The 26,426-nt window shown below is 48.1% G+C and overlaps 1 protein-coding gene across 5 annotated transcripts in view; it reads left to right on the forward strand.

Moving 5' to 3' along the window:
* Positions 1-26,186, forward strand: part of ABR (ABR activator of RhoGEF and GTPase) — a 291,714-nt gene extending 265,528 nt beyond the window's left edge. For 2 of the 5 annotated variants that reach the window (XM_074189144.1, XM_074189148.1), the window contains 7 exons: positions 12,343-12,402; positions 12,682-12,791; positions 13,933-14,072; positions 16,145-16,279; positions 16,866-16,971; positions 18,862-19,009; positions 21,506-26,186. In XM_074189144.1, the coding sequence (XP_074045245.1) occupies positions 12,343-12,402; positions 12,682-12,791; positions 13,933-14,072; positions 16,145-16,279; positions 16,866-16,971; positions 18,862-19,009; positions 21,506-21,595 (789 nt within the window). In that variant the 3' untranslated portion in view covers positions 21,596-26,186. The remainder of the gene's footprint in view (positions 1-12,342; positions 12,403-12,681; positions 12,792-13,932; positions 14,073-16,144; positions 16,280-16,865; positions 16,972-18,861; positions 19,010-21,505) is intronic. The other 3 variants (XM_074189147.1, XM_074189146.1, XM_074189145.1) reach the window with 2 other exon arrangements.
* The last annotated feature ends 240 nt before the right edge of the window (positions 26,187-26,426 follow it).

Genomic DNA, 26,426 nt, shown 5'->3' on the forward strand with positions numbered 1-26,426 from the left:
GCCCTTTTCCAAATGACAAATAGCACAATTGCTGTGATGACCCTGGGCGAGTCACTTAACTTCTTGGTGCCCACAATCAACTCTTAGTCTTAAGTTGGCAAGGCAGGTCCTGAGCTGCATGGATGGAGTTTTCTCACCTGAGAGTTCTCTACACTGATGAAATCATAGTTTTGATCCAGTGCTAAAATAATTCTATTTTGATGGATTCGTCCTCTCTTGATGGAGTCCTCCCTCCACTTGTATTGAGCCTACCTTACCTCACTCTCTTGCTCTTATTCAGTTCTGGATCCAGGTCTTGTCCATATAACAATGCCTGTCCCAGATCCATGCACAGCTAGACAAACTGAATGATAGTCCAGATCTCCATAGGACTTTAAGGTTCGCAAAGCACTCTCCACAGAAATCCCATGGGACTTATTCTTTGTAGAAGAAATATCCTATGCAGGGGATCCTAGATTTAGACCTACAAGGAAGCTGTTGTGGTCATCTAGTCTTCTGACCTCCCTGTGTTTTATATCTGAGAACAGTGAAGTCCGGAGAGGTTAAGTTGTTTATCTGAGGTCACACAGATAGTAAATGGTGGAGCTGGGGTTCAAAACCCTCTCTTTGGACACCAAATCCAGCATACTTTCCAAGGTAACACTGCCCCTGCCTTATCAACGTATTTCCATGCCCCCTAAACATCCTCCCCTTTTTCCCCTGCATGTGTAATAATAGCTAACATTTAAACAACCCTGCTGTCTTCCAATCACTGCACAAAGCACTTTACAATTCTCTTACTCGATCCTCATCATCACCCCAGGAGGTAATCATAAGATAACAAAGACAACAATAACAGTAATCGTAGCTAATAGCTAATGTGTACCAGACACTGTGTAGTTCATTGGATTCTCACATCCACCCTGGGAGATGGGTGCTATTGTCGTTCCATTTTACAGATGAGGAAACTGAGATTCTGAACCTTTGTGGAAGCCCTTCCCCTCACACAGCTAGTCAGCAGCAAGGATCGAGCTAAATCCTCCTAGCGTTTAAGGGCCTGCCATACGGGAAAGGACTAGCAGTGACTCTACTTGGCTTCAGAAGTCCCATCTAGGACCACTTGGGGGAAATAGCACAAGGCTGATTTTGGCTCAATAGGAGGAATACCTTTTGATGACTGGAGCTGTCCAAAAGTAGAAATGACCTCTGGAGAAAAATTCTCTGTCACTGGTGAGTGAGGGCTCCACTGTCACTTGTCAGGGATGTTTCAAAGCAATTCATGATTCTGATAGGATGATGCTTGATGATCCGGAAGGGCTCCTCCAATTCTAACCCTATCCCTTTGGAAAGAGGCCTGAATGTCAATCAAAGGTCTTATTTTCCCTCAGATTTTTCACCTATGAAATGAGTTGGGGGGATTCTTCAGCACCTCAAAAGTCCCTTTCAGCTCCTAAATCTGTCATCTTGTGGCTTTTAAGAATTCCTTTTGCTTCTTTTCAACAGTTGACATGCAAAGGGTCCCAGAGGAGGTCCATGCATCTTCCTTCTCTTGGGTAGTATCACTTCCCTTCTGTCCCGTGGCAGCAGAGATTTTCTTCTTTGAAATCTTCCAGAAAAGGAGCTCTAGTTTCCTTTGGCCAACTATTGCATTTCTTTCAAAATGGTTTTCCTTAAGCCTTTATGGTGTTAAATAGGAATTTCCCAATCGGTTTGTGGCTTCAGTACCTATAAGTTGATCTCAGAGTCAAACTAGGTTGGTCATTGTCCCAGGCCACCCTCTGCAAGGTTCCTCTTCTTTGCTCGCTACTCCCAGTGGGATCAAAAAGACAGAGCCAAAAGTGGAAAAAGCTGTATGCCTTTGCTAATCACACAGTTGATCTCAGTTTCACAAAAATTTCTTAAACACCAACTGAGTGTAAGCTGCCGGGCCAGGCTACTAATGCAGCAAAACTTGCAAACGACCTGGTCCCTGCCTGCCCTCCAGGAGTCTACTGAGGAGGACTGTGAAATGGACGCATTTAAAATGTTGTTCAATCACTTCAGTCCCATCCAACTGGATCATTCGTGACCCACTTGGGGTTTTCTTCACAAAAAAGTGGGGTGGTTTGCCATATGCTTCTCCAGCTCATTTTACAGATAAGGAAACTGAGGCAAACCGGATTTCCCTTCTACTACTTCCTTCTCTCCTGTAGTTTTGGAGTATGGCAGGGATTCCAGCAAGAGCCTTCATGAATGTTGTGGGGCTTGAGAGCTGAATTTGCTGAAGGTGGTAGATGAGAGGGAGCCAGACCACCGATCGGTGAAGTTAGCTAAAGTGCTTGGGGAAGAGATGATCTTCTCATCAAGGAAGCTGCTGTGGTATACTGTGGAGGTGAGGGCCCTAAGGTGTTGGTCAGAGGGAGGAAACAGCATCTCTGCTTTGAAAAATAAAGCTAGCAAATGAGATCATTCATTCATTCAATAAACATTCATTAAGAACCTAAGTGTCAGCCTCAGACTAAACACTAAGGTTGCCAAAAAGAGGCAAAAGACAGCACTTGCTCAAGGAGCTTCCAATCAAATAAGGGAGACAGCATGTGGATAAATATATAAATTTGCTATGCAGATCTTATGGGACTTGATAAATACAAGCCACTATTTTCATCTAGAAAGAGAGGTCTCATATTGCCCTGAAAATAAGTGTTCACATATAAATCTTTTGCTGGGTCTTCATCTGGGATATGGGTACAAACTATGGGAGTCCCTAAGGTTCTGACTTGGGCTCTCTTCTCTTGCTCCCTCCTTCCATGATTCATCTCTTCAGCTCCCATGAGTTCAGTTATCCTCAGATCTGTGCATCCATAATAGGCTGTTTGCTGAGTTCCTGGATATCTCAAGCTGAACTTTTTTTTTTCTTTTTGCTAGACAGTGGGATTAAGTGACTTGCCCAAGGTCACACCGCTAAATAAGTATTAGGTGTCAGAGGCTGGATTAGAACTCTGGTCCTCCTGACTCCTGGGCTGGTGCTCTATCCACTGTGCCCAAGGATATCTAGCTGCCCAAGGATATCTCAAAGTGAATAACCATAGGTATCCAAAGTGGAATTCAATATCTTCCTCCGGCTCCCAACCTTTTTTTTTATTAAAGATTTTATTTATTTTGAGTTTTACAATTTTTCCCTTAATCTTGCTTCCCTCCCCCCACCCCCCACAGAAGGCAATCTGTCAGTCTTTATATTGTTTCCATGGTATACATTGTTCCAAATTGAGTGTGATGAGAGAGAAATCATATCCCCAAGGAAGAAACATAAAGTATAAGATATAGCAAGATCAGACAATAAGATATCATTTTGTTTTGTTTTTTTCTAAATTTAAGGTAATAGTCCTTGGTCTTTGTTCAAACTCCACAATTCTTTCTCTGGATACAGATGGTATTCTCCATTGCAGACAGCCCCAAATTGTCCCTGATTGTTGCACTAATGGAATGAGCAAGTCCATCAGGGTTGATCATCACCCCCATGTTGCTGTTAGGGTGTACAGTGTCTTTCTGGTTCTGCTCATCTCACTTAGCATCGGTTCATGCAAATCCCTCCAGGCTTCCCTGAATTCCCATCCCTCCTGGTTTCTAATAAAACAATAGCGTTCCATGACATACATATACCACAGTTTGCTAAGCCATTCCCCAATTGAAGGACATTTTACTTGATTTCCAATTCTTTGCCATCACAAACAGGGCTGCTATGAATATTTTTGTACAAATAATGTTTTTACCCTTTTTCATCATCTCTTCAGGGTATATAATAGACCCAGTAGTGGTTTTGCTGGGTCAGAGGGTATGCACATTTTTGTTGCCCTTTCTGCTCCCAATCTTTTGATGTTGTCTTCATCCTCTAGCCACCCAGGCCTACAACCTTGGCCTACATCCTCAACTTCTCATTTTCATTCTCTCCATATATTTCCCTCATTGCCAGATCTTTTTTCTCCCTTTACAACATCTCTTTAAAAAGTCCTATCTCTCTACTCACACACCTGAACTGCTGCAGTGACCTTTTGGCTGGCCTCGCTGCCTCTAGCCTCTCCCCACACCAATCTGTTCTTCACTCAAAGTAATTTCCCAAAAGGTTAAACTCTAATGGCTCCCTATTATCTCCAGGTTCAAATGTAAAATTCCCCATCGTTAAGAGCCCTTTCACAACCTGACCTGCTTCTTACTTCCTTGCCTTCTAAGCCTCCTAGGTGGCCCCCAAGAGGAAAGAGGGGAGCTTGGATTTGAGTCCAGCCCCTGAGACCCTAGAATCAGGGCACGTCCCTCTGTATAGGAGCTGCCTATCCAGCCAGATCATAAGACCATGAAGGTATGGCTGATACCCTTATCTCTTTGTTTCCCTAGAGCCAGTTCATTGTGCCTTGTATAGAATGAGAGTGCATTGATTTACTTGGGAGCCAGAGGATGCATTGAGCTGACATGGAATGGCCGGGCAGCCGTGCCTATACTCCTCCTCTAACCAGTGGTTGGGAGCTGGGGCTGGCTCAGGATGCATTGACTGTGCTGGGCAGGGTGGAGCTGACTGTTGGAAGGATTTTTCTCTTTCCAAACTGCTCAGCAACAAAGTGCAAGGATGGAAAGGGTCCCTTGTAGCCAGCGGCGCACCGGGCCTTTCCTTAATTGCTTTCCGAGGAATTTGGCCTCATCTTTAAACCTAACTTATAGTTTCCGTGTCAGGACCCCAGCTGGCCCCTTCCCTTGGCTTTGACCTCCATGCTGTTTCCTAACCTTCAAAAAACAGGCAGCTGAGCCAGGGAAGGGCAGGCCAGGCTGGCTCCCTGGGGACTTTCTTGAGAACAGTGTGATCATGTATATTCTTTTTGGATACAATGAATGCTTTGCACGTTTTCTTCTGAGATGCCATTTCTTTCTGCCCCTCATGAACCTTCCTCCTTACTCTCTGACATAACTATAGATTATAGATTTAGAGCTGGAAGGGACCCCTGAGGTTTAACCCCATCATTTTACAGAGAAAGAAACTGAGGCAAGAGAGGAGCAAGTCACCCAGCCAAGCTCCCACAGTAGTTAGGATCCGAGGCAGATTTCAGGTCCAGAACTCTATCCTCTTCACTCCATTATCTCTTGGCATTGAATTTGGGTTAGTTAGATGGTATGCAAGTAGCTGGCATGGGACTGGCCATGCAGCAGAGCCTTGGAGTTATCTGGAGGTGAAGTGAGTCTCCTTGCTGCTTGGGGCAGTCAGCAGTGACCAGTGACCTTACCCAAAAGAGATCAGTTGACTTAAAGGGTCATGTAAGGGCTTTGGAGGACTTTGGAGGACTAAGACCCCAAATACAGACTCAGCTCCACCTCTATAATCCCAGTAGCTCTGAAACATTCTCTCTCTCCCTCTCTCTCTCCCTCTCCCTCTCCCTCTCCCCCTCCTTAGTTTATCTGAGCAGGGGGAATAGGGAGGCTTGGAAAGTGGTGAGTTTTTACTGTGAAGCAATGGGCTGCCTCCATGCTGAGCAGAAAGAAGGGTTAAACCTAGGAGCTAGAGGAATGCAGAGTGGTGTGGAGAGCAGGTAGGCGGTGCAGATCAGGGCTAACCTGGATTTAATAAAGGCTGCATTCAGCGGCCAGCTGAAACCCTTCCATATGTGGAACTCTGGGACTTCAAAATTCTGTTTAAGTGGGAGGGAGGAGAAAAGTTGGGGGAGGGAGAGGGGCCAGAAGCTAGGGTTGTTTGGAAAGGATTCCATTGGGATCCAGTATTGGGTGTGCATTGAAGTGTGTGTGTGTGTGTGGTGTCTCCAGGGGGAGGAAGGGAAGGCCTAGGGACAGGATAGGCAGACAGCCCTTGATGCCAACTTGCCCTCCGGAGGGGCAAGGATGGAGGAAGCCCAGACAGGGTCAGGTGACATAGTGGGTGATGGGCTGGAGCGGGGTCAGGGCTAGGGGTGGGGGAAGCCCTTGTGCCATCCCTCATCCCCTTCCCCCATGCCTGTCTGGTGGGCCTGTCAGCACCACTTCCCTCTCCCACCCGCCCCCACCCCAAGGCGACAGCCACGTTGCTTGAGCCCTCTGGCATCTCTGCCTGAGGGAGGCAGGCAGGCTCCTGATGCACTCATCTGTCCCTCTCACCAGCCCCTTCATGCTTCTCGTGCCTGTGGTCTCCCCCAATGATAGACTGGCCCTGGCACAGCACAGTTAGCATGACCTCAGTTGGGTATGTGTGTGTCGATGTTTCTTTCTTCCTTTTTTCCCATTTTGCAAGGGTTGGAGGAAAAGGGGAAGCCCAGACACCAGCTCGCTCAGGCCTCGAACCATGTGGTAGGTGATAGGGTAGCCTGGGATTCGTCAGGGTCCTTTAAAACCCTCAGAAGCAGTGTGCTGCCCCCTGCCCCCCCCCATCCTCATAAATCCAAAATAGCATTGAAGTGGATTAAGAGAAGATGAAGAGAACCATAGATTTGTAGCCTACAGGTCTGAGTTCAAATTCAGATCATCTGCTTCCCACCTGGGAGTTTCCAGGATGGTTCTTTATCTGCTGAGCCTCAGTTTCCTACTTTGGAAAATTACCTGTACTAATGACCCCTGTGATGCCCTTTAGCCCCACAGCTGCAATCCCATGACACCTCAAGCCCTCACAATTTGGGGCATTTGTTGTTCAGTCATTTCAGGTGTGTTCAAGTCCTCATGATCTCATTTGAGGTTTTCTTTGCAAAAGAAACTGGAGTGGTTTGCCATTTCCTTCTGCTCATTTTACAGAAGAGGACACTAAAGCAAACAGGGTGAAGTGACTTGCCCAGGGTCACACAGCTATAAGTGTCTGAGGTCAGATTTGAACCCAGAAACTTGAGTCTTCTGACTTTGGGTCCTGTACTCTATCCATTTCACTACCTAACTCCCCCCCATTATAATTTTCAATCAGTAATCATAATTATTTTATCTTAAGTGCTTCTCAAATCTATGTTTTAGTCCTGTGTTGCTCCTTAAGATATAAGTTCCACATGTCTTATACCTAGTAACATTTTTCCCATTAGGCTTCCCCTCCCCTTACCCAGATTCAACTCCTAAGTAGGGAACTCTTCCAGAACCACAGAACTAAGGTGCCTGGACCCCAGGGCTCAGACTTCCCTGGGATAACATAGGGACTGGGAAGTAGGTCTCCTACAATAAGTAGCTTTTGCTCTTTTATTAATTATGACCTTGGACAAGTCTCCTCCCCCAGTCTCAGTTTCCTCCCTCGTGAAGGTCTCTGAATGTCCCTTCTGGTTCTGATTTGCTTTGATGATCCCCTGTGATATAAGAAGGGCTTTGTGCACTACTCCCCTAATAGACCAACTAACTGATGATTGAAGCTGAGCAAAGGCATCCAAAGCTTGGATGGACCTTGAGCTATTGGGTGGAACCATTTATTCCTTCCTTCTTCCAAAGCCAGTCCCCTAAGAGGCCTCCTCCCCAGCCCCATCTATCCATATTTGTCCATGTGAGGGTAAGAAGGGCTTGGAGGGTAGGGGGTAGGGGGCAGGTAGCCTACTCACTCAAAGGGTCTTTGATTTGGATCTATCCTCCTCACTTTACAGAAGAGGAAATTGAGGCCTAGGATGTCTATGACATGGCTCTGGATGGCAGAATTCTGACTCCAAACCCCAGTATTCTTCCCCTCCATTTCTCCCAAAGCAGCTCGTGTCGGTGGTGGTGTGTGTATGTGTGTGGCTGGGGGGAGATCCTCTCCCCGAGGCCTCCAAGCCCTGAGCTATGTGTGAAATATGCCCAAGACTAAAGAGGCCTCTGTGAGCCTTGACCCTGCTCTAGGTTGTGCCCTGGGAAGCATCAGAGTATCACAGCCCCCTGTACCTGGCCCACAGCTTAATAAAAGCTAATCGATAAAGCTATTGGAGGTGGAAGGACTTCTGGCTCATCTGCCAAGGTCCAGGCAGATGGAATGACTTCCCAGGATCACAGAACTAGCATCTCAAGGCCACGTTGTGCATGTGGTTGAGCCAGCTTTCTTCCTGCACCCCCACCCCACGGGACCATCCTGTCTCGACTTTTAGAGTGTAAGCTCCCTGGAGTGTAAGCTCCCAGGCAGCCTTCATTTATTTGGGTACCTCTCCGACTTCAGGAGTTTTATAAATACTGTTGCTGAATACTTTTCTTCCAAGGAGCCAGGTCCTTAGGAGAATGTTTTCTGGACATTCTCTTTCTGGTTTTGGCTCAGGGTCACCTGTCAGCCTTTGGTCAAGCTGACCCATTCCAAATGGTTCTGTTTCCAGGCTCCTGGAATGCAATGAAGGCCTCTTTTTAAAAACAGGCTCCCTGAATGACATGCACAATTACAACCGTAATGGAAGTGAAGAAAACATGGTCTGATGGAAAAAACTCTGATCTTGATGCCCCAGGGCCTGGATTCCAATTCCGATTTTGTCATTTGCCCCAACTAGTAAGCTGCTCCTTTGTCACTTGTCAGAGCTGGTAAGCTGGATCCACTTCATTTCCCTGGGCCTCAGTTTCCTCATCTGTAGCATGAGCTCCACAGGTTTCTTCCTTGAACATTCAGGGTCTCAGTTTCCTTATCTGCAGGATCACAGAGCTGGGCTGGATGCCCTGTCCTCCATGGGCCTCCCAGAGGCTGTACAGAGGTCTCACAGGACCACAGGCTGACCTCAGGCTAAGCAAAGCAAGTCAGTCCCAAAGCTGGAAGGAGTTTTGATAGCTTTCTGATAGCTTTCTAGTCTAATCTCTTCATTTTCCAGATGTGGAAGCTGAGGCCAGAGTGGTGCAGGGTGGTCTCATTTCTTTGTAATTGGTTGGGTGTATTTAGAACTCTTGGGCTCTTTGAAAACAAGTCCAGTCACCTGATTTTACAGAGGTAAACTGAGGCCAAGAGGGACAAAGTGACTTGCCTAAGGTCACAGAATAAAGTGGCAGAGACAAGACCTACGCTTCTGCTTATTAATGCAGCCTGCTTTCTATTGTGCTGTGCTGTCTTCCTCTGTTCCCCCATTAATCAACTTTCCTTTTTTCAACCACAAAGTAATTTTCTTTCCCTACCTCCCTTCCATTGAAAACAAAGAACAAACCAACCTTACTAATTTGAATATTCAAGCCAAAGGAGTTCTCTCATTGACCATGGCCCTCCTAAAATGTCTCATTCTGCAGAGGGGACACATGCACCCCCCCTTCTCCGCCTCCCTCTGATGGAAGTCTTGCTTTGTCATGGGCCTTGTGTGATCATGGCTGGCCACTGCCAAGGTCAGCTCTTAAGGCTTTCAAAATCAAAGAATGGTTTTGAGGCCACATCATGAAGGTCAGTCAAAGGAAATGGGGGGCAAGGAGCCAGACCAGGCGGATATTTGAAGGGTTCCCTTGTGGGGGGGGTCAGCTTGGCAACATTTGACCCTGGAGCCATACATATCTTCTTGACCACTCCTTGTCTGTGTGGGTTTATATAATGCAGACTGGGAAGGGGGGGGGCAGGTTTGATTTTTGTCTTTATAACCCCTGCATTTGGCATGCTTTAGGTGCCTGTAAATGGTTCTGGATGAATTAAATCTAGGTTTGATGTTAGAAAAAGCTTCCACAGAGAGTGGGCTGCTCTGGTAAGGAGAGGGAGAGGAAGGGGCCTGGCTCTGTCTTGCAGGAGGTCTTCAAGCAGACACTTGTTGAGTGTGTGACAAATCCTGAATGGGTTGGATGAGGTAGTCCAACCTAGCCTGAGTCCGTTCTCATGATAATCATTCTGCATTTTCTGATTCTGACTGTCTTATATTTTCTTCCATTCTTGGTTGTGTTCGGCAGATGGTGTCACAAAAGTCCCCACACTAGGATGCTTCAGGTACCCCCCTCCCTAGATTCCAAATTTGGCCCCTGCCAAGCCTCCAGCCCCCTCCCAGAGCCCTCCACCCCCCCCCAGACCACTAATCTAATCAGGAAATAGCAGAGTGCACATTTCCCAGGGGTTATAAATAGCCACAGCAATTCAACAGACATAATTTCACTGGAAAATGTGCCCCATCCCTCTCCATGCCTCTGTATTAAAATGACATCCTGAAATAGCCTTCATTTATGGAAGTTACTCTGCTCCCTAGAGACAGAGCTGGCATTGGAGGGGGGCAGAGAGGGGCCTCGTGCCCTTCTGCAGAGTTGGGGCACAGCTGCAGTGAAGGAATGGGGGAACTGTGTTAGATAGGCACTGTGTAGGCACCAGGGAGTGGGGGGATCACAAAAAAAGACAGCCTCCCTGCCTTAGCAAGCACCCGTGAGACAGGATGTGACTGAGTTTTGAATATTATCTAGACTGTGGTCAGAGTGGGTGGTTGAAGAAGAGAGCTCCTAAGCTGGAACAGTTGGGGTGTTGGGGGGGGCATTCATTGATTCATAAGATTAAGGGGTAGGAACTGGACTTTCCCCTAACAATTCAGGTTGGCACCTTTTCATCAACTTCTAGTTATAAGGAGTCATCTGGAGACTAGGGTACGACTTGCTCAAGGTCCCATAACCAGTAGATATCAAAGGACTCGAATTCGGATCAGTACAGTGTTCACGGTGGCCCTGCTTCTCAGAAGAGCATAGCCTGATGAAAAGAATGCTGAATTGGGAGTGAGAATCTACTGTGTTTGACCCTGGACAAGTCACTTCACCTCCCTGGGCCTCTGTTTCTCATTTGTAAAATAAGAATTTGGATATTCCATCACTTCTTCCAGCATCAGGTGTATGGTCCTATTTAATGAACTGAATATTGGGGAGATTAGGAGCTGCTCTTTTCTAACATTCAAGGACCTCCTCTCCCCTCCCCAGGAAACTTGGGGTGAGTGTCTTTTTTGGGATTCCCTGTTTTTCTTTTCTGTCTCGGCTATCAGCAGACATTTTGTGCTGGAGGTGGCCTTCTTCCAAGGTCCTTTGAGTTCTCCTGCTCCTTAGGGTGCTGGGTGACTTGTGTCACTATAGCTTTGGACTATCCTCTTTACCGCCAAACCTGTTTCTTCAGCTATAAAAGGGGTTAGTATTCCTTTATTTACTGGGAAAGTTTCTAGGGTCTCTTCATTATATATAATAATTGCTTTTTGGTTTTTAAATAGTTATTTTTAATGATGTTAACAAAAAGATTACTTTTATATGATTGTTTGTAAGTTTGGGTTTTTGGGGTTTTTTTTAGCATAAATGAGTTCTGTTCTTAATCAAAGGCCTTTTCTTTATCTAAATATTGAGATGAACCTGTAGTTCTGGATGCTTGTCTTTCAAAAAAGTATTATGTTCATTGTTTTTTTGTTGTTGAATGAACCTCGCCTCCCTGTAGAAATCCACTTCAGTCAGAATGAATCATTTCTTGAATTGTCCGTTTGATGGGATTTCATTTGAAAATATTGAATATATATCCATTAATGATATCGGGCTGTACTTCTCCTTTTTTATTTTATCCTTCCCTGGTTTCAGTATTAGGATTCCATTTGTGATGTAAGAGGGAATCTGATAGTGCTTTTTTCTTAAATATCGAGGGAAAAATTGTGTAGATTTGTTAAGAAAGAAAACATTCTAAAAGTTTGATTTAATTCCTCTGTAAATTTGTCAACACCAGATTTTTTACCTCTTTGGTAGGTCCATTACCCCCTGGGTGTATTTCCTTTTCTGAGCCTGGTTTACTTAAGATCTCTTTAGGGTGATCTGCTGCAATATTCCATCTCCCATTTCCACACCTTTGCTCAGAGATACCAGGGACTCAGACATGAAACACCATCCCTTTGGAACATTTCTTAGAACCTCTAGTTTCCTTCAGTGTTCAGCTCGGGTTCTGCTTCCTGCGTGAGGCCTTTCTTGAGTCCCCCAGATAGCTAGTGCCTCTCCTATCCCCCAGATTATTTTGCATTTCTTTGGGATTCCCTCATCTGACCATAGTTGGTGTCTGTTATCTTCATGTTAGAGTGAGAACCTTCAAAGAGCAAGAATCAGGTTTTTGCCTTTCTTGTTAGCTTCAGGGCTTGGCATAGTCCCTCACCTTCAGTAAGTGTTTAGCTTATGTATACCTATGGTTCCTCCAATAGAAGGTAAACTCTCTGAGGGCAGACTAGGCTGCTTCTTGGGGATCCTCGGCACCCACCCAATTCTTGGCTTGTTGGTGAATCAGTTCTTCCTGTCTTTCCTCATAATCCCCATTGTCCATCCTGGGCTCCTGAGTCTCATCCATTTATTTCTAGATAAAACAGATGTTTCTTCTATTCTGTGCTACTTACTGTGCTAGTGGTATTCGGGATTCACAAAAAGTTTGCAGTCGATTTGGGAGGCAAGGCCTGCCAGCACCCCCAAAATCCAAACAGCATGCAGGCAGACATCTGCCTCTGCCTCTGGTGAAGGCTGTGCCACATGTAACATTCCCCATTTCCTCTGTTTTTGCAGCTGGACCCACAGACTGTACAGACGAAGAACTGGCACATGGATGTGATCGAGATGAATGGGGTAAGGCCACATCTCAGCTTGGCATGGTGGGCCTCCTTTTGTCACTCCCAGCTTCAAGGAAGGTTCTGTTTTTCTTTTCTGCTGCTCCCTACCCTAGGGGCATTTCAGAAGCTGTCTTGCCCTTGGAGGATAGAAGTGGCCCATTCACCTGCCCTCCCACATATGCTCCTCTTGTGTCCAGACCCCTTTTGGGGACTCTCCAACACCACTTTGTGTCTTGGAGATATTTCCAGAGCGTTGACTACCCTTTGCCCCAACTCGGCCTTTTTCTTGATTCAGATCAAAGTCGAGTTCTCCATGAAATTCACCAGCCGCGACATGAGCCTGAAGAGGACCCCGTCTAAAAAGCAGACCGGGGTGTTTGGGGTGAAGATCAGTGTCGTGACAAAGTATGTACCATTCCTGGAGCCTGTATTCCCAAGGCCCCTCCTCTCTCCCTAGACCCACATTTCCCCAAGGGTTGGAGTAAAATGAGCCCACATTCTAGATTCAGATCTCCACTTGAAACCCTCTTTGGGGTTTTCTTGTCAAAGAGTTGCCATTTCCTTCCCTGGCTCATTTTACAGATGAGGAAATGGAGGCAAATAAAGTGACTTACCCAGAGTCACAAAGCTAGTGATTGAACTCTGGAAGATGGATTTTCCTAACCCTAGACCCAACACTTTAATTACTGTGCCACCTAACCAACTCTGGCCTTGGATAAGTCCCTGGCCTCAGTTTCTTCCTCTGTCAGATGGAGTGTGTATGGTTAGACTAAGTGATCTCTAAGGTTCTTTTCAGTTCTGAAAGGCTGATTCCAGTGCTTAACACAGGCCTAACATATAGTAGGACATAACAAATGATAATTGATTGATTCAAAAGTTGGCTACTTCATCCAGTTGGCAATGCAGCGTCTTCTAGGAAAAGGCAATTTAGGACAGGGAAAGAGCCCTGACTTTAGACAGGTTCTAGATTCAAATCCTATCTTCCTGCATACTCTCTGTATGACTTTGGGGCTTGACAGCTTCTTAGGTCTAAATCTGGGATCTTTTGATATCCTATGCAGAAGGGTGGGGCTTGGGTCTTATCTCAGAAATGCAAGTCTTTGCCACAGGGAACTCTTGTCTTGTCCCTAGAAACAGATACCTCATCCTCCCGTAGGAGGAGAGTTCCCAGGGTGTGTGTATCCTCAATAAAACTCCATAGGGTTTTCCCAAAGGAAAACCCTCTTCCATTCCCTTGAGTTTCTGTTTAATCTGACTCCCTCTTAGGAACCCCAAACATTTGATCCATGAGCCTTCTTTCTCTTGGTATCAATGTGTGAAAGCAGAACAGAGACCCTGTGTCCCAGATCCAACGCCCCCACCCTTTCCCTCCCTGTGTGTGTACACAGCAAGCCCTGGGGATATTTCCTTCTGTTCTTCTCCCCCCCCCCCTTCCAACCAGCCAGGGCTACCCAAGGTAGAGGAATGGAATCATGGGTGGGAGGTCAGGGGACTCTGCTATCATGGCAAAGGTAGTCACTGGGCTGCCCACACCCTGCCTCCACAGACGAGAGCGCTCCAAGGTCCCCTACATCGTCCGGCAATGTGTGGAGGAGGTGGAGAAAAGAGGCATTGAGGAAATCGGAATCTACCGAATTTCGGGGGTGGCCACTGACATCCAGGCACTGAAGGCTGTCTTTGATGCCAGTGAGTCCCAGGGAAAGGGGGGGCAGGAGATGGGCTGAGAGGGTGGGACTGCCATGCTTTCTTGTCTGGCCCTCAGGTGTTCTCCCCACACCTGCCTAGACTTGCAGGTACTGGGGAAGCCTTGTCTCTGACAAAGCTGAAATTGAGTCTCAGGGGAGACTGATTTAGAAGCCCTAAGCTCACACTTCTCACCTTCTGGATGCCAGACTCCTGAGGTCTTTCTCAGTAGAATTTGAGGAGCATTGCAGGATCCTGGGTGAAGGGCTTCTCTGCCCAGGGTTCTGGGTATCCCTCTAAGACAAGGCCTTCTTCACATTTTCATCTCAAAACCTCCTTGGATGGTGCACTAAAGCCCATGAAAAAAAATGTTTTTAAAAGCATAAGATGTGGGGTGGCTAGGTGGCGCAGTGGATAGAGCACCAGCCCTGAAGTCAGGAGTACCTAAGTTCAAGTCCAGCCTCAGACACTTACTAATGACCTAGCTGTGTGGCCTTGGGCAAGTCACTTAACCCCATTGCCTTGCAAAAAAAAAACTAAAAAAAAGCATAAGATGTTTAGGATTACAAAGGAAACCAGTTACATTGAAGAAAATATATCAAAAATTTACAGTTTTGAAATTCAAGACCCCCAGGTTAAGAGACCCTAAAACTATTAGTTGTACAGAAGGGGCCAAGCTGTTTTAGCAAAAGTAGTTTCCTCACCCAGGAAATCTCTGTTCCAATTAAAATCAAGTCTCTATCCTTCTGTTTTAGGGTAGTAAGACTCCCAAAGGCTGGGCCCCAGGCCCTTAATTTCATTCATAAGATCCTGTAGGGTTATGTCTTGTTATACAAGATATGGACTGGCTGCCCACCATCTGGGAAAGCCAAACAGGGCAGTCCCTTAGAGGCTAAGCTGGACAGCTCCTGAAGAACCAGCCTGAATCCTACCCTTGGCCCTTCCTCTCCCATCCCCACTCCTACCCCAGGAGTGGCAGAGGTCCTGATGGGTGGTAGCATCCTTTTTTGCAGGGGAGAGGCCAGTAAGAATGGGTAGGATGAGGGAGGTCAGGAGAATAGAGAGGAAAGAAAAGGGCCAGGAGGCTGAGGGAGAGATATTGGCACAGAGCTGATTGTTCCTGGCCCAGATTTCTTTTCGTGGCCTGAAAACCAAGGCTTGGTTGAACATGATTTTAGGTATAAAAAATGTGCCGAGCTTTCCAAAGAGGGGCTTAACTGAGCCTGTCAGTGAGGACAGAACCTTCTGTTTGGTATTACCATGTCCCAGAGCTCAGCATCAAGGAACTGACTTTCCCCCTCTCCTTCATCCCCTTCTCCACGCTTCACATGGGAGACTCTTGGGCAAAGCAAGCCAGATTACAGCCTCAGGGCACAGCACCCCCTACCCTGCAAAGGCTGAGAACTAGGGGCTTGGTAAGTCCCAAACTTGTCCAGACATCTCTGGGAATTTGTCTTGGCCCTGCCTTATTCTTAAGAATAATACTGGAGAAGTAGTATAATGAAGGAAACAGTAGTAATAATAATAGCTATTTGGACTTGCCTTAGGATGTTAAGGTGTACAATCTAGTATGGTCTCATTTGGCCCCTACAATAGACCTGGGAGGTCTGTGTTGTTACTGTCCCATTTACAGATGTGGAAACCAAGGCTGAGAAAAGGTGTGATTTGCCTAGGATCACAGATAGTAACATGTCTGAGGCCAGGATTTCAAAGTCAGTTTTTTGTGACTCGTCTCACTTTCTGTCTCTTTTGCTCCCGGCCGGCCAGAGCTCTGGACTTGCCTTCAGCTTTCTGTCTTCACACCTGGCCTTGGGGTTCCTTAATGTCTCACAACCTCAGGTTCCTCCTCTGTAAAGTGACAGGATGGACACAGCAAGGAAGAGCTTTCTAACAATTCTAGTTCTCCCAAACTGGGATAAGCAGCCAGGGTAGGGAACGTGCTCGCCATTCCCAGAAGGCTTGAGATGGAGACCAGAGGAACCTTTAGGGGGGTGCCTTAGATGCATTCCTAGCTCCCGGTTCCAAGATGCTGTGTCTCCGTGAGGGTGACTGATCCCCACTCCTCTCCCCCACAGACAATAAGGATGTGCTGGTGATGCTGAGTGACATGGACATCAACGCCATCGCGGGGACCTTGAAGCTCTACTTCCGGGAGCTCCCAGAACCCCTCCTCACCGACAGACTCTATCCAGCCTTCATGGAGGGCATTGGTGAGACTTGACCCAGGTTTCTGAGGGCTCCAGTGGGGACCCTCTCTCGGGCTCAAGGCTGGCAGTTGGGGTTCCTATCTGGGAGATCCCTGGGAATGGCAAACATTTAAGAAGGAACGAGAAATGTGGCTGGTTATTAGCGCTATCCCTTCCTTTCATTTAAGTTGGAGAGCGAGTTGAAGGAGGAAGATTTCTGCCCCCAAATGCCCTGAAGACCCAAATCCTCTAGAAAACTACTAGCCATTAGGATGTTGGGGATGACCCCAGGCCATTTGTTCCATAGGGCTCCCTATCCAGGAGAACAGAGCTGGTCTTTGATATAACTGATCCTGATGGAATGGCTTAGACTTGGTTGTAGTATGGTTTATTGTGGGCAGCACTCTCCCTCTATTTCAACGATTCCCTTCCTGGGGAAACTGAGGACAATCACATTTGCACATCTAGCGGAGGACATTCCCCCTGCCCAGTTCCTTGAAGTCACTCGGCTAGACGAAGGTGTAGGGTCGTGTAGGTGAGGTGTTGGCACTCACTTGGTCCTGATAAAGCTCACTCCCTTGCTGACTCCTTTTCCCCTGTTTGTCTCCAGCCCTCTCAGATCCTGCTGCCAAGGAAAACTGTATGATGCACCTTCTCCGGACTCTTCCCGATCCCAACCTCATCACTTTCCTCTTCTTGCTAGAACACTTGAAAAGGTAACGAGGTATTGGGAAGTTTGCATCCAGAGCTGTGTATTCTGGTAACCTCTTGGTCCCCAAGCCCCCAGGGAAGAGGAGGAGGAGAGGCTGGGAATGGTCCCACAGGCCCCTCTTCTCCAGTGGCTGTGGGGTGCTGGTGCTGGGGACAGGCCAGGAAAAGGTTTCATTGTTCAATAACCCTAGGGCGGAGATTGGGAGGGAAGGGGGGCCCAGGCAGCCACAGACAGCAGCTAATACCTGCTGCTTGCATTCAGCAAACCACCTGACTCTGGGATCAGATCTGCTTTCAAGGCTTATTGCTTCGTGTGACCTTGGATCCATCACTTATCTCCTCTGTCAAATGGGGGTAGGAGGGGTGGACTCACCCACCTCTGAGGTCCATTGTAGCTATAGAGCTCCGACCCACAGCTCTTGATTGATGGACCTGTGAGCTTGGATGGCAGCCCTGGGGTATGGGCTGGAGAGAGGGATTGCATTTCTGAGAAATCACTGCCTCGCCTCTCCCATCCCCCCTCCATCTGTTGGGCTCCAGGTCTGGGTTGTCTTCTGAGAATCTGCCTTGGTGAACATTGGTTCAGGCAGGGCAGAAGCTGACTGTTCAGAAGACTGGGCCTTTCCCACCCCTCCGAAGGGGCCCGAGGAGTGGGAGATGGAGCTGGGCCGGGGGGAGAAGCCCGGGAGGCAGCTCGGGTTTCACGTTCCTCCCATCCTCAGGCGCTTTTCCCTCTGGTTTGGCCGGGACCAAAATCCCATCCAGTTCCCAAACAGTTTGAAGAGTGAGAAGGAACATCCAGGGAGAAGGGCGAAGGGAAAATCCATTAGGTTTTCCACCCTGAGAACCGGGCACAGTCTGTTCCCACATCTGGTCCCCTGGACGGGGCTCAAGTCCTCTGTGGGTTGGGGGCGGAGGAGGCCTGCACAGCTGCCTCCTGACATGGCCCTGTTTTCCTGCCTGTTTCCAAGGAGATGGACTGCTCCATTTGGGCAGGGCCTGGGCTCCCCCCCAGGATGGTGGTGGCCCTTGGGGGACGGGGGGGGGGTTGTAGGTGGGACTGGGAATTGTCGCACAGGCCCCTCTTCTCCAGTGGCTGTGGGGTGCTGGTGCTGGAGACAGGCCAGGAACAGGTTTCATTGTTAAATGACCCTAGGACGGAGGTTGGCGGGGAAGGGGGGCCCAGGCAGCCACAGACAGCAGCTAATACCTGCTGCTTGCATTCAGCGAGTGCATCTGGCCCGTTATGTAAGAGAAAGGAGGGCAGGGAGAACAAGAGGCAGACTTCAGAGCATTAGTGTCATCCCGAAGTGGGGAGGGACCGACTCTGCACCCCGCCTTTGGAGAGGCTCCGTCCAGCTCCAGGAGCTCCCTCCGCAGGGCCGGCTCCAGCCCAAAGCCACAGGGAGCTCCCTTCTCTGAGCCCAGCCATCCCTCACTGGCCAAGTGACCTTCATTTGGCTCTCCTGGCCTCGGCTCTCCCCTCAGATGCACTGGATGGTTCTAATCCCACTTTGACATGATGGTCTTTGGGGGGAGTCATGGACCCTAGGGACTAGACTGAAGTAGAGAAGTGATGAGATAGATGGAGAAATGACTTAGAGTCCGCCTTATGACCCAGGGCAAATCTGCTCACCTTCTTGGCTCCCATTTTCCCTCACATTAAAAAAAAAAAAATCAGCCCAAGAGGGTTGTGCTCAGTAAATTTTAAGGTCCCTTCTAGCTCTAAATCAGTGATGCTGTGAGTCTCCCAAGCCTCAGTTTCCCCTTCTGTGAAATGAGGGCCTGAACGAATGACCATGAAGAGCTTTTGAGGTCTATAAATTAAACATCCCTTCAAGGCCCATCAAAATAACTTCCCTCTCTCCCTCCCTTCCTCCCCACGCCACCCCCAGGGTTGCTGAAAAGGAGCCCATCAATAAAATGTCCCTTCACAACCTGGCCACTGTGTTTGGCCCAACATTACTGAGACCATCTGAGGTGGAGAGCAAAGGACACCTGACCTCGGCCTCTGACATCTGGTCTCACGACGTCATGGCGCAGGTAATCACCTGGGGGGGCGAGGTGCCTCTGTCTCCCACTGGCCTAGGGAAAAGCAAGAGAGCCAGTTTCCTTCAAAGAACCAGAGGGCAAGGGGTAATAGGCCATGTCCTGGGGGACATTCTGGCTGTGGAACCCTGCTCTTGCCTCCCAAGATCTGAGCTGGTTGAGGGCTCACCTCCTTGAGCCTTCCCCATAGAGGGAGCTGGGCATAGTCAGGAAGCCACTGAGTTTGTGTGACCCTGGGCAAGCCACTTAACTTCTCTGTTCAGTTAAGTTGCCTCCTTAGCTGTGAAGTGGGGATGACAATCTAGGGAGATAACATTGGTAAAGAACTTTGCCAACCTTAAAACCCTCTATAAAAACTGGTGATTGTTATCAGCGCTGAATTACAACCTGATCCATGTGGTCTGGGAGGGCCTGGGAGAGATGACGCAATCCTCTAGCTCCTGGTCCATGGGACAGATCCTCCTTCCAGACCTCCATTTGTAAGATGCCCCTCCTCCAGAGGGCTGGGGCCTGCGATGCGTGGGGAAGGCAGGCTAAACAAGCTCCCCTCCTCAGAACAGGGCAGGCTTTTCCCAGGATCCCTCTTTGGTGCTAGCATTTCTCTCTTCCACATCCTGTCCCCCCCCCACCCCCCAAGCATTGGCGGCTGAGAAGCAACATGTCCTAGTGGCTTTGGAGTCAAGGAAGACAAGTTCAAATCCTGCTTTAGCCACTGGATTCTGACCTTAACAAGCCACTTAATCCCTCTGCCTCAGTTTCTTCATCTGACTGATGAGGGGGTTGGATTTAGGGGCTCTTCCAGCTCCGGTGATTCTGTGCTTCTCTCCTCTATGGAAGAAAAGCCATGTGGAATTCACTTGGGGTCTGTGGGTCATCCCCAAGCTTCTCTTGTTCCCTGGAGCTTAGGGCAGGGTTTCTTTTTTTTTTTTTAATATATTTTATTTTGTTCTTTATTTCCCAGTTTAAAAAAATTTAACATTTAATTTTTTTTACATTTGTTAAAAATTTCCCAAATTAAAAAGATTTTTTAACATTTAAAAAAATATTGAATTCCAGTTCTCTTCCTCCTTCCTGCCCCTCCCCAACCCCAACATTATTTGTGGGGAGGAGGATGAGGTTTCTTAACCTCAGGTCTGTAAACTGGCTTGTTTCTGTGTGTGTGTGTGTGTGTGTGTGTGTGTGTATCCATAAACATATATGAACTGTTTCTTTGTAATTGGTTTCCTATGTAATCCTATGGGTTTTAATTTATACATTTAAAAATACTCATGGGAAGGGTTCCCAGACCTCCAGGAGAACCAGAATACAAACAGGTTTAAGAACCCTGGCCTTATTCATCCCTGAGCCCCGCCCCCCCCAACTCTCCAGAATATGTGCAGCAGAGCATGCAGAGTAGGAGCAAGCAAGCTCTGGTCAGAGTTGCTCTTTCAGGCCCTGGCATGGCTAACTGCCCCCTGTAAAACAGGCAGTTCCTGGAGTTAGCATCAGTGGTTGGCAAGGAGCCAGGCCTTCAATGTTTGATCAGATTCCCACGCCAGCTCCCTGGAGGCTCCTGCTCCCATCCAGGTTGACCCGCTTTTCTCCCTTCTCAGCCTGGAAACCTTTGCCCTTCCAGGATGGGTGTGAGGTAGCAGCCCAAGCCATCATGTCCCCTGCCCACTGGGGCTGCAGAGCTAGAGCAGATTCCCCAGCCTCCTAAGGCCGTGCAGTCTAAAGGTGATGCCTCTCCTAATCGAGCCCATTCAATGGGTCAAGGAAGAGCATCTCAGTTCACACGCCTCCCTGGTATGACCCAAGCCTGGGTTTCCTCATCACCAAAACAACCAGGTCTGTTGGGAACTGTTGTATTTGGGAACATTGTAAATTATCTTCACCTGGTGTGCTTGAACATCAGAGCCTTGTTTTACTAAGTGCCACAGGAGTGGGAGCAGATTAGAGACTGCAAAGGTATAGGCACTGGTGTTTTGGTGAATAAACGGAGCACTTGGAGATTTTGATGGAGTATTTGCCTCCCTTGTCATCCTTGTCTCCAATGCTCACCTGGGGAAGATTGAAGGAGTCCAGACTCAACAGAAACGTCCAGGAAAGGGACTCAACACAGGTTGGATGAGAGGATGGCAAGGTCTCTGGTAGCTCTTGGTGTATGACCCTGTCATGTATGGCCCTATCCCACAGGTTCTTTGGGGAGAGTGTAAATGCTTATGGTGCTAGATTATGAGGGGAGAAGGCCAGGGTGTTCTCTTTCCCCCTGGAAAACTGTGGCTCCAGGTCTAGGGCAGCGTCCAGTCCTTAACACTTCTGGATCCATTTTTTTTAGGTTTTTGCAAAGCATTGGGGTTAAGTGACTAAGTGGCTTGCCCAAGGCCACACAGCTAGGTAATTATTAAATGTCTGAGGCCGGATTTGAACTTGGGTACTCCTGACTCCAGGGCCAGTGCTCTATCCACTGCACCACCTAGCTGCCCCCTTACCACTTCTGTTTCTCCATAGGTCCAGGTTCTCCTTTATTACCTGCAGCACCCTCCCATCTCCTTTGCGGAACTAAAACGGAACACACTGTACTTCTCCACGGACGTTTAGCGCAGGCATGGGTGAAACGGGGTCCACCCTGGGGGCACCAGTCCCTCCCGGCTCGACCCCAGGACTCAGCACAGACTTGAAAATCCAACCCCACAAAACTGGAGGGAGCAAACCGGCCACCAAGGGAACAGATTTCTGAGACCTAGAAGGTGCGCGTCTCCTGAGCAGCCTTGTACAAAGCTGACCTCGTCCTCCCCGGTGCCGCCCTCGCCCCACCAGGCTCATCCCCCGCCCCTCTATAATCCGCTCATGTCTGATGCTCCATTGGCATTCAGGAATCGTCCTCTGTATATTTGTGGTGGCCGACTCAGGCTGGGGACCCAAACAGCCAGCTCTGGGGCTTTCTTTCCTCCTCCGGCATTTTCATTCCTTCCAAGTCTTAAATGCAAAGGTTTTTCGTTTGCCGGGTTTGACTTCTGCCAAGCTGCCCTCTCCTGGCACTGCTCCCAGACCGCAGGCTCCCAGAAGCCCCTCCTCGTTGCTTCCTCCACCGACTCCCACCCCACACCCCTGCATGTGAAGCCTCAGCCCGGGTCCCCTCCTCTCGGAGAGCTCTCTGCAAAGCCTGTTGCTGGTGGGGATGTTGGACTGTGAGTTAGGGCTGTGCTTGCCCCCCAAGCTCTGAGTGAGGGCCCAGAGACAACTTGGGGAGGTGCCATTTGAGCATCTGTTCCTGGGAGTATGTCTTTAAGCTTCCTTTATTTCGTTCCCCCACTTTATAACCCCATCTCCAGAGGGATGATCACCTGATTTACTTCCCTTGCTTTTCAGTTCCTTCTGGTATTCTATTTCCTTTGTGTGCAGACTCATGGTGGGTGACCTGTTGTCTGGCCAGAGGGTTGGGGAAACTCTTTGCTCACAGGGTGTATGTGACCTTAGGCATGTCATTCCCCGTCTGATCCTGTTTCCTCATCTGCCAAATACAGGTCTTGACCTGGAAGACCTGGAGACTTCTTCCTCTCCTCTAAATCTCTGATCCTGGGGAAACGAGTTTGGGCCACTTCTCCCCATTGTGTGTTCGCAGGTTGAAAAGTGAGAGGTACCAAGGATAGCCCTGGGGTCCCTGAGAAAGGGGAGAGCTGGGAGGTGGGGTGACACAAAGAAGTGAACCAGGTGCCCAGAAGAGGCAGCCCTTGGAACCTCTCCTACCTCCTCAGTCAGAACCTTTGCCTTAGACCTGTGAGCATTGCAGTGTGGCACTGCCACAGGGTAGCCCCTTAGGCCCCAGGGAGATCCTGTAGGATCTCTGAAATCCCCTTCTCCCCCCAGACCCCCTCTATCCCTGCCCAGCCAGCAGGAGGGGGTGAGTCAGCTAGGGTACTGACCCCCTCTCCTGCCTCGTTAGGGCACCTGGGGTAGGAACAGTTCGAGGCCTGGGTATGATAGTCACAGCAGGCCTCCATGGTGCTGTCCCGCTTCTCCCTACCAGCTTCTGGCAGTTCCCTTCCTGCCCAGCTACAGGAAGAAGGGGGTTGGAGGAAGCGAGCAATATGGCCTCTTGAGGACTGCTTTTCAGATGGGCTGACACACACCCAGTTCTTTCAGGAGACCTATTTGCATTCCCTAGCATGACTTGTGAAGAACAAGTTGGATCCTCACCCACCTGAGCTTCTTAGGGCTGAGAAGAGAAGGGACCTCCCCAAGTCTTTACTCCTAGGTTTTGGACTGGATAACCCATTGAGTTTTCCATCCACACAATAGTGTAATAGAGTCAACTTCTGTATAAAGGCAGGGTTCCCTGTGTTTGAGTGCATTTGGAAGAAGATAGCCATCGGTTTATTCCTGGCCTCTTGGAATCCAGCCTGGCTGGTGCTCGGGGTCAAATCTTAAAGGCACATCAAAGATGCAGTCCCTTCAATGAGAAGCAGTTCTCCTCTCTGATCCTTTTTCTCCCTTATCCGAAAACTGGATTATAGTCATGCTCTGGCAAGGTTAGGGAAAGGAAAATGTTGATAGGAGGGAGAGCCACTGGCAGCAAAAGTACCAGGATACTAGATGAAAAGAGGAAATACTCCAGGCCAAAGGCCCTGGCTGCCTAGCAGCCTTGGCATGCCAAAGTTGGCCTCCTGTCCCTAGGCCCTTCGTTTGACGGAAGAGAAAACTTAATTGGGGGCAGCAACGCTAAAGGGGAGGCCTCTTCTCCAAGGTCCCCAACAGGAAGCTAGTGGAAAAAGAGAAGCAACTTCTGGCTTCTTAGAGAGTCATCTGCTGCCACCTGGAGACTTGCATGGGAGAAGAGGAGCAGGAGAAAAGTAAAGGTTAAGGAGAAGGTAAAAGAATACAAATATTTATATATCTAAAATCCACAATGAGAAGAAAGGATAGGTACTAAGCCAGGACAAAACTGTGTAAGAGAGCGCCTTTGGTTTCTCAATTGAGAAGCCCCAGACATGGTAGCCTGTTGTGTGGCTCACGTTGGGTTCCAACAGGTGCCCAGAGGATGGGCTGCAGCTATCCTCCCTGTTCCATGTCGCCTTGCTCTCTCCCAAGCAGGGGCCTGGGAGATTTGGAGAGTTTTGCAGATACAGGTAGGATAGGACTGTTCATTAATAATTTGACTTTAATAAGTTGGTAAGGATATATTTTTTTGTCTGTGTTGTTTCAATTATGTAGATTATTCTAAATGGATGTAAACCATGTGAGGAAAATGTTAATAAAAATGCAAAGCCCCAACATTTGCACAAAACAGCCCTGTGGTGTGGATGTTTGCATTTTCACTGATCCAGCAAAGACCTGGAGTCCAAACACTGACCTCTCTGGTGGAGTGGCCTCTGGATGCAAGCTTCCTGAAGACCAGTTCCTCCACTATGCCCCTCCCCTTCTTCTCAAAGATGGAGGTGAGCTTTAAGCAATCCAACTTCTCAGCCAACACCCTGCATCTTGGTTGAGCCACTCTGGGTTCAGCCAGGACAGCTGGTGCTTTTGCAATCAATTGCTTGACCCTACCCAGTAGGATACCAATTCCCCAAAAGTTCAGAGGGTGAGGGAACCCCCAAAAGTGGTTAGATGGTGGGTAAGAGTTGGGAGGTCTTGTGTTTTCAAGCAACACAATGGGTTTTCTCTCTTCAATTTCCCCAAATTTTCTAATGAAAGACAGAGACTGTTCTCTGCCGAGGGCCAGGCCTAATGTAAAGAACATCTTGCGGGGCGGCTAGGTGGCGTAGTGGATAAGGCACCGGCCTTGGAGTCGGGTACCTGGGTTCAAATCCAGTCTCAGACACTTAATAATTACCTAGCTGTGTGGCCTTGGGCAAGCCACTTAACACCATTTGCCTTGCAAAAACCTAAAAAAAAACAAAACAAAACAAACAAAAAAAAAAGAATATCTTGTTCATAAAGAGGCTGAAATACAGTGAAGTCCCGAAGTTCTCATCCAGGGGTGCCAGTAGGGTTAATGCTGGCTCCCACCAGGCCAAAGCTCGCCCAACACTATGTTTATTCTGAAGATAGAGAACAGATGTCTTTGAAAATTAGTGTTTAGTTTATGAGCTCATACTATAGATCTGGCCATCTAAAACAGGAAACCATTCATCTCCTCTTCTGATTGAATAGTCAATTCTGACAAGGCTCAGTTTATTGAACCAGCTTCCACAGAGCTCATCTTTTCAAAGGCAATGGGGAATACAGCATTTCATTGATTCATTAATAATGACATTCAGGGACCCAAGCCACAGGCTAGGCTGGATGTTATATTCAAACTGGCTATTGTGGTGTCCTAATACTCTGACAGGTAATCAGAGAGGGTTAGAAAGCTCCTTGCTAGGTGGCGCAGTGGCTAGAGCACTGGGTCTGGAGTCAGGAGAACCTGAGTTCAAATCTGGCCTCAGACACTTAATAATTACCTAGCTGTGTGGTCTTGGGCAAGCTACTTAACCCCATTGCCTTGCAAAAATAATTTTAAAAAGCTCCTTGCCTCCATGGATTACCCCAAAATGCCATAAGGGAGAAAGCTAGGGATGTTGAACTGCCCTGAAAGGTACTATTAATAAGAGACCAGGGGTGGCTAGGTGGCGTAGTGGATAAAGCACCGGCCTTGGAGTCAGGAGTACCTGGGTTCAAATCCGGTCTCAGACACTTACTAATTACCTAGCTGTGTGGCCTTGGGCAAGCCACTTAACCCCATTTGCCTTGCAAAAAACCCTAAAAAATAAAAAAAAGAGACCAGAATGCTGTAGGAATCTGTAGGAACTTGTACTGCACAAGAGAAAAGAGACAAGCAATCAGAATAGGGTATCACTATTCATCTTGGATAACACTGTTTAGGTGCAGACATACTCAACGGGTCAACATTTGAACAAATTTGACTCCTGCTTTTTGATGAAAGGAGGTCAAGAATCAAGGTGATGAAGCAGGCAAGAGACAAAACAAAAGTGGTTGCCCAGTGTGGTAGAAAAGGCAAGGGGTCCATAGCTGGCACCCCATCCAGTCCATCTTGGCTGCAGGATAACTGCTGAGAGATCAAAGCAAAAGCATACAGAAGGCCATTCCCCATAAGCAGGCTAGGTCCCCCCTCCCCTGCACAATATCCTGCCTAGTTAAATTGCTCCTCTATGCAGAGATATTTATTTTGGGTTTTTGTAAGGCAAACGGGGTTAAGTGGCTTGCCCAAGGCCACACAGCTAGGTAATTATTAAGTGTCTGAGGCCGGATTTGAACCCAGGTACTCCTGACTCCAGGGCCAGTGCTTTATCTACTACGCCACCTAGCCGCCCCTATGCAGAGATATTTAAAGTGGATTGTGAGTCCTTTTTAAAAAGGATGCTATAAATTAATATGAGAGATGGTGAGAGAACATACAGAATTTGTGCTAATAAAAAATTGCTATAGGATA

Source organism: Macrotis lagotis, chromosome 5, assembly GCF_037893015.1.
Source record: "Macrotis lagotis isolate mMagLag1 chromosome 5, bilby.v1.9.chrom.fasta, whole genome shotgun sequence".
Lineage (NCBI taxonomy): Eukaryota > Metazoa > Chordata > Mammalia > Peramelemorphia > Peramelidae > Macrotis > Macrotis lagotis.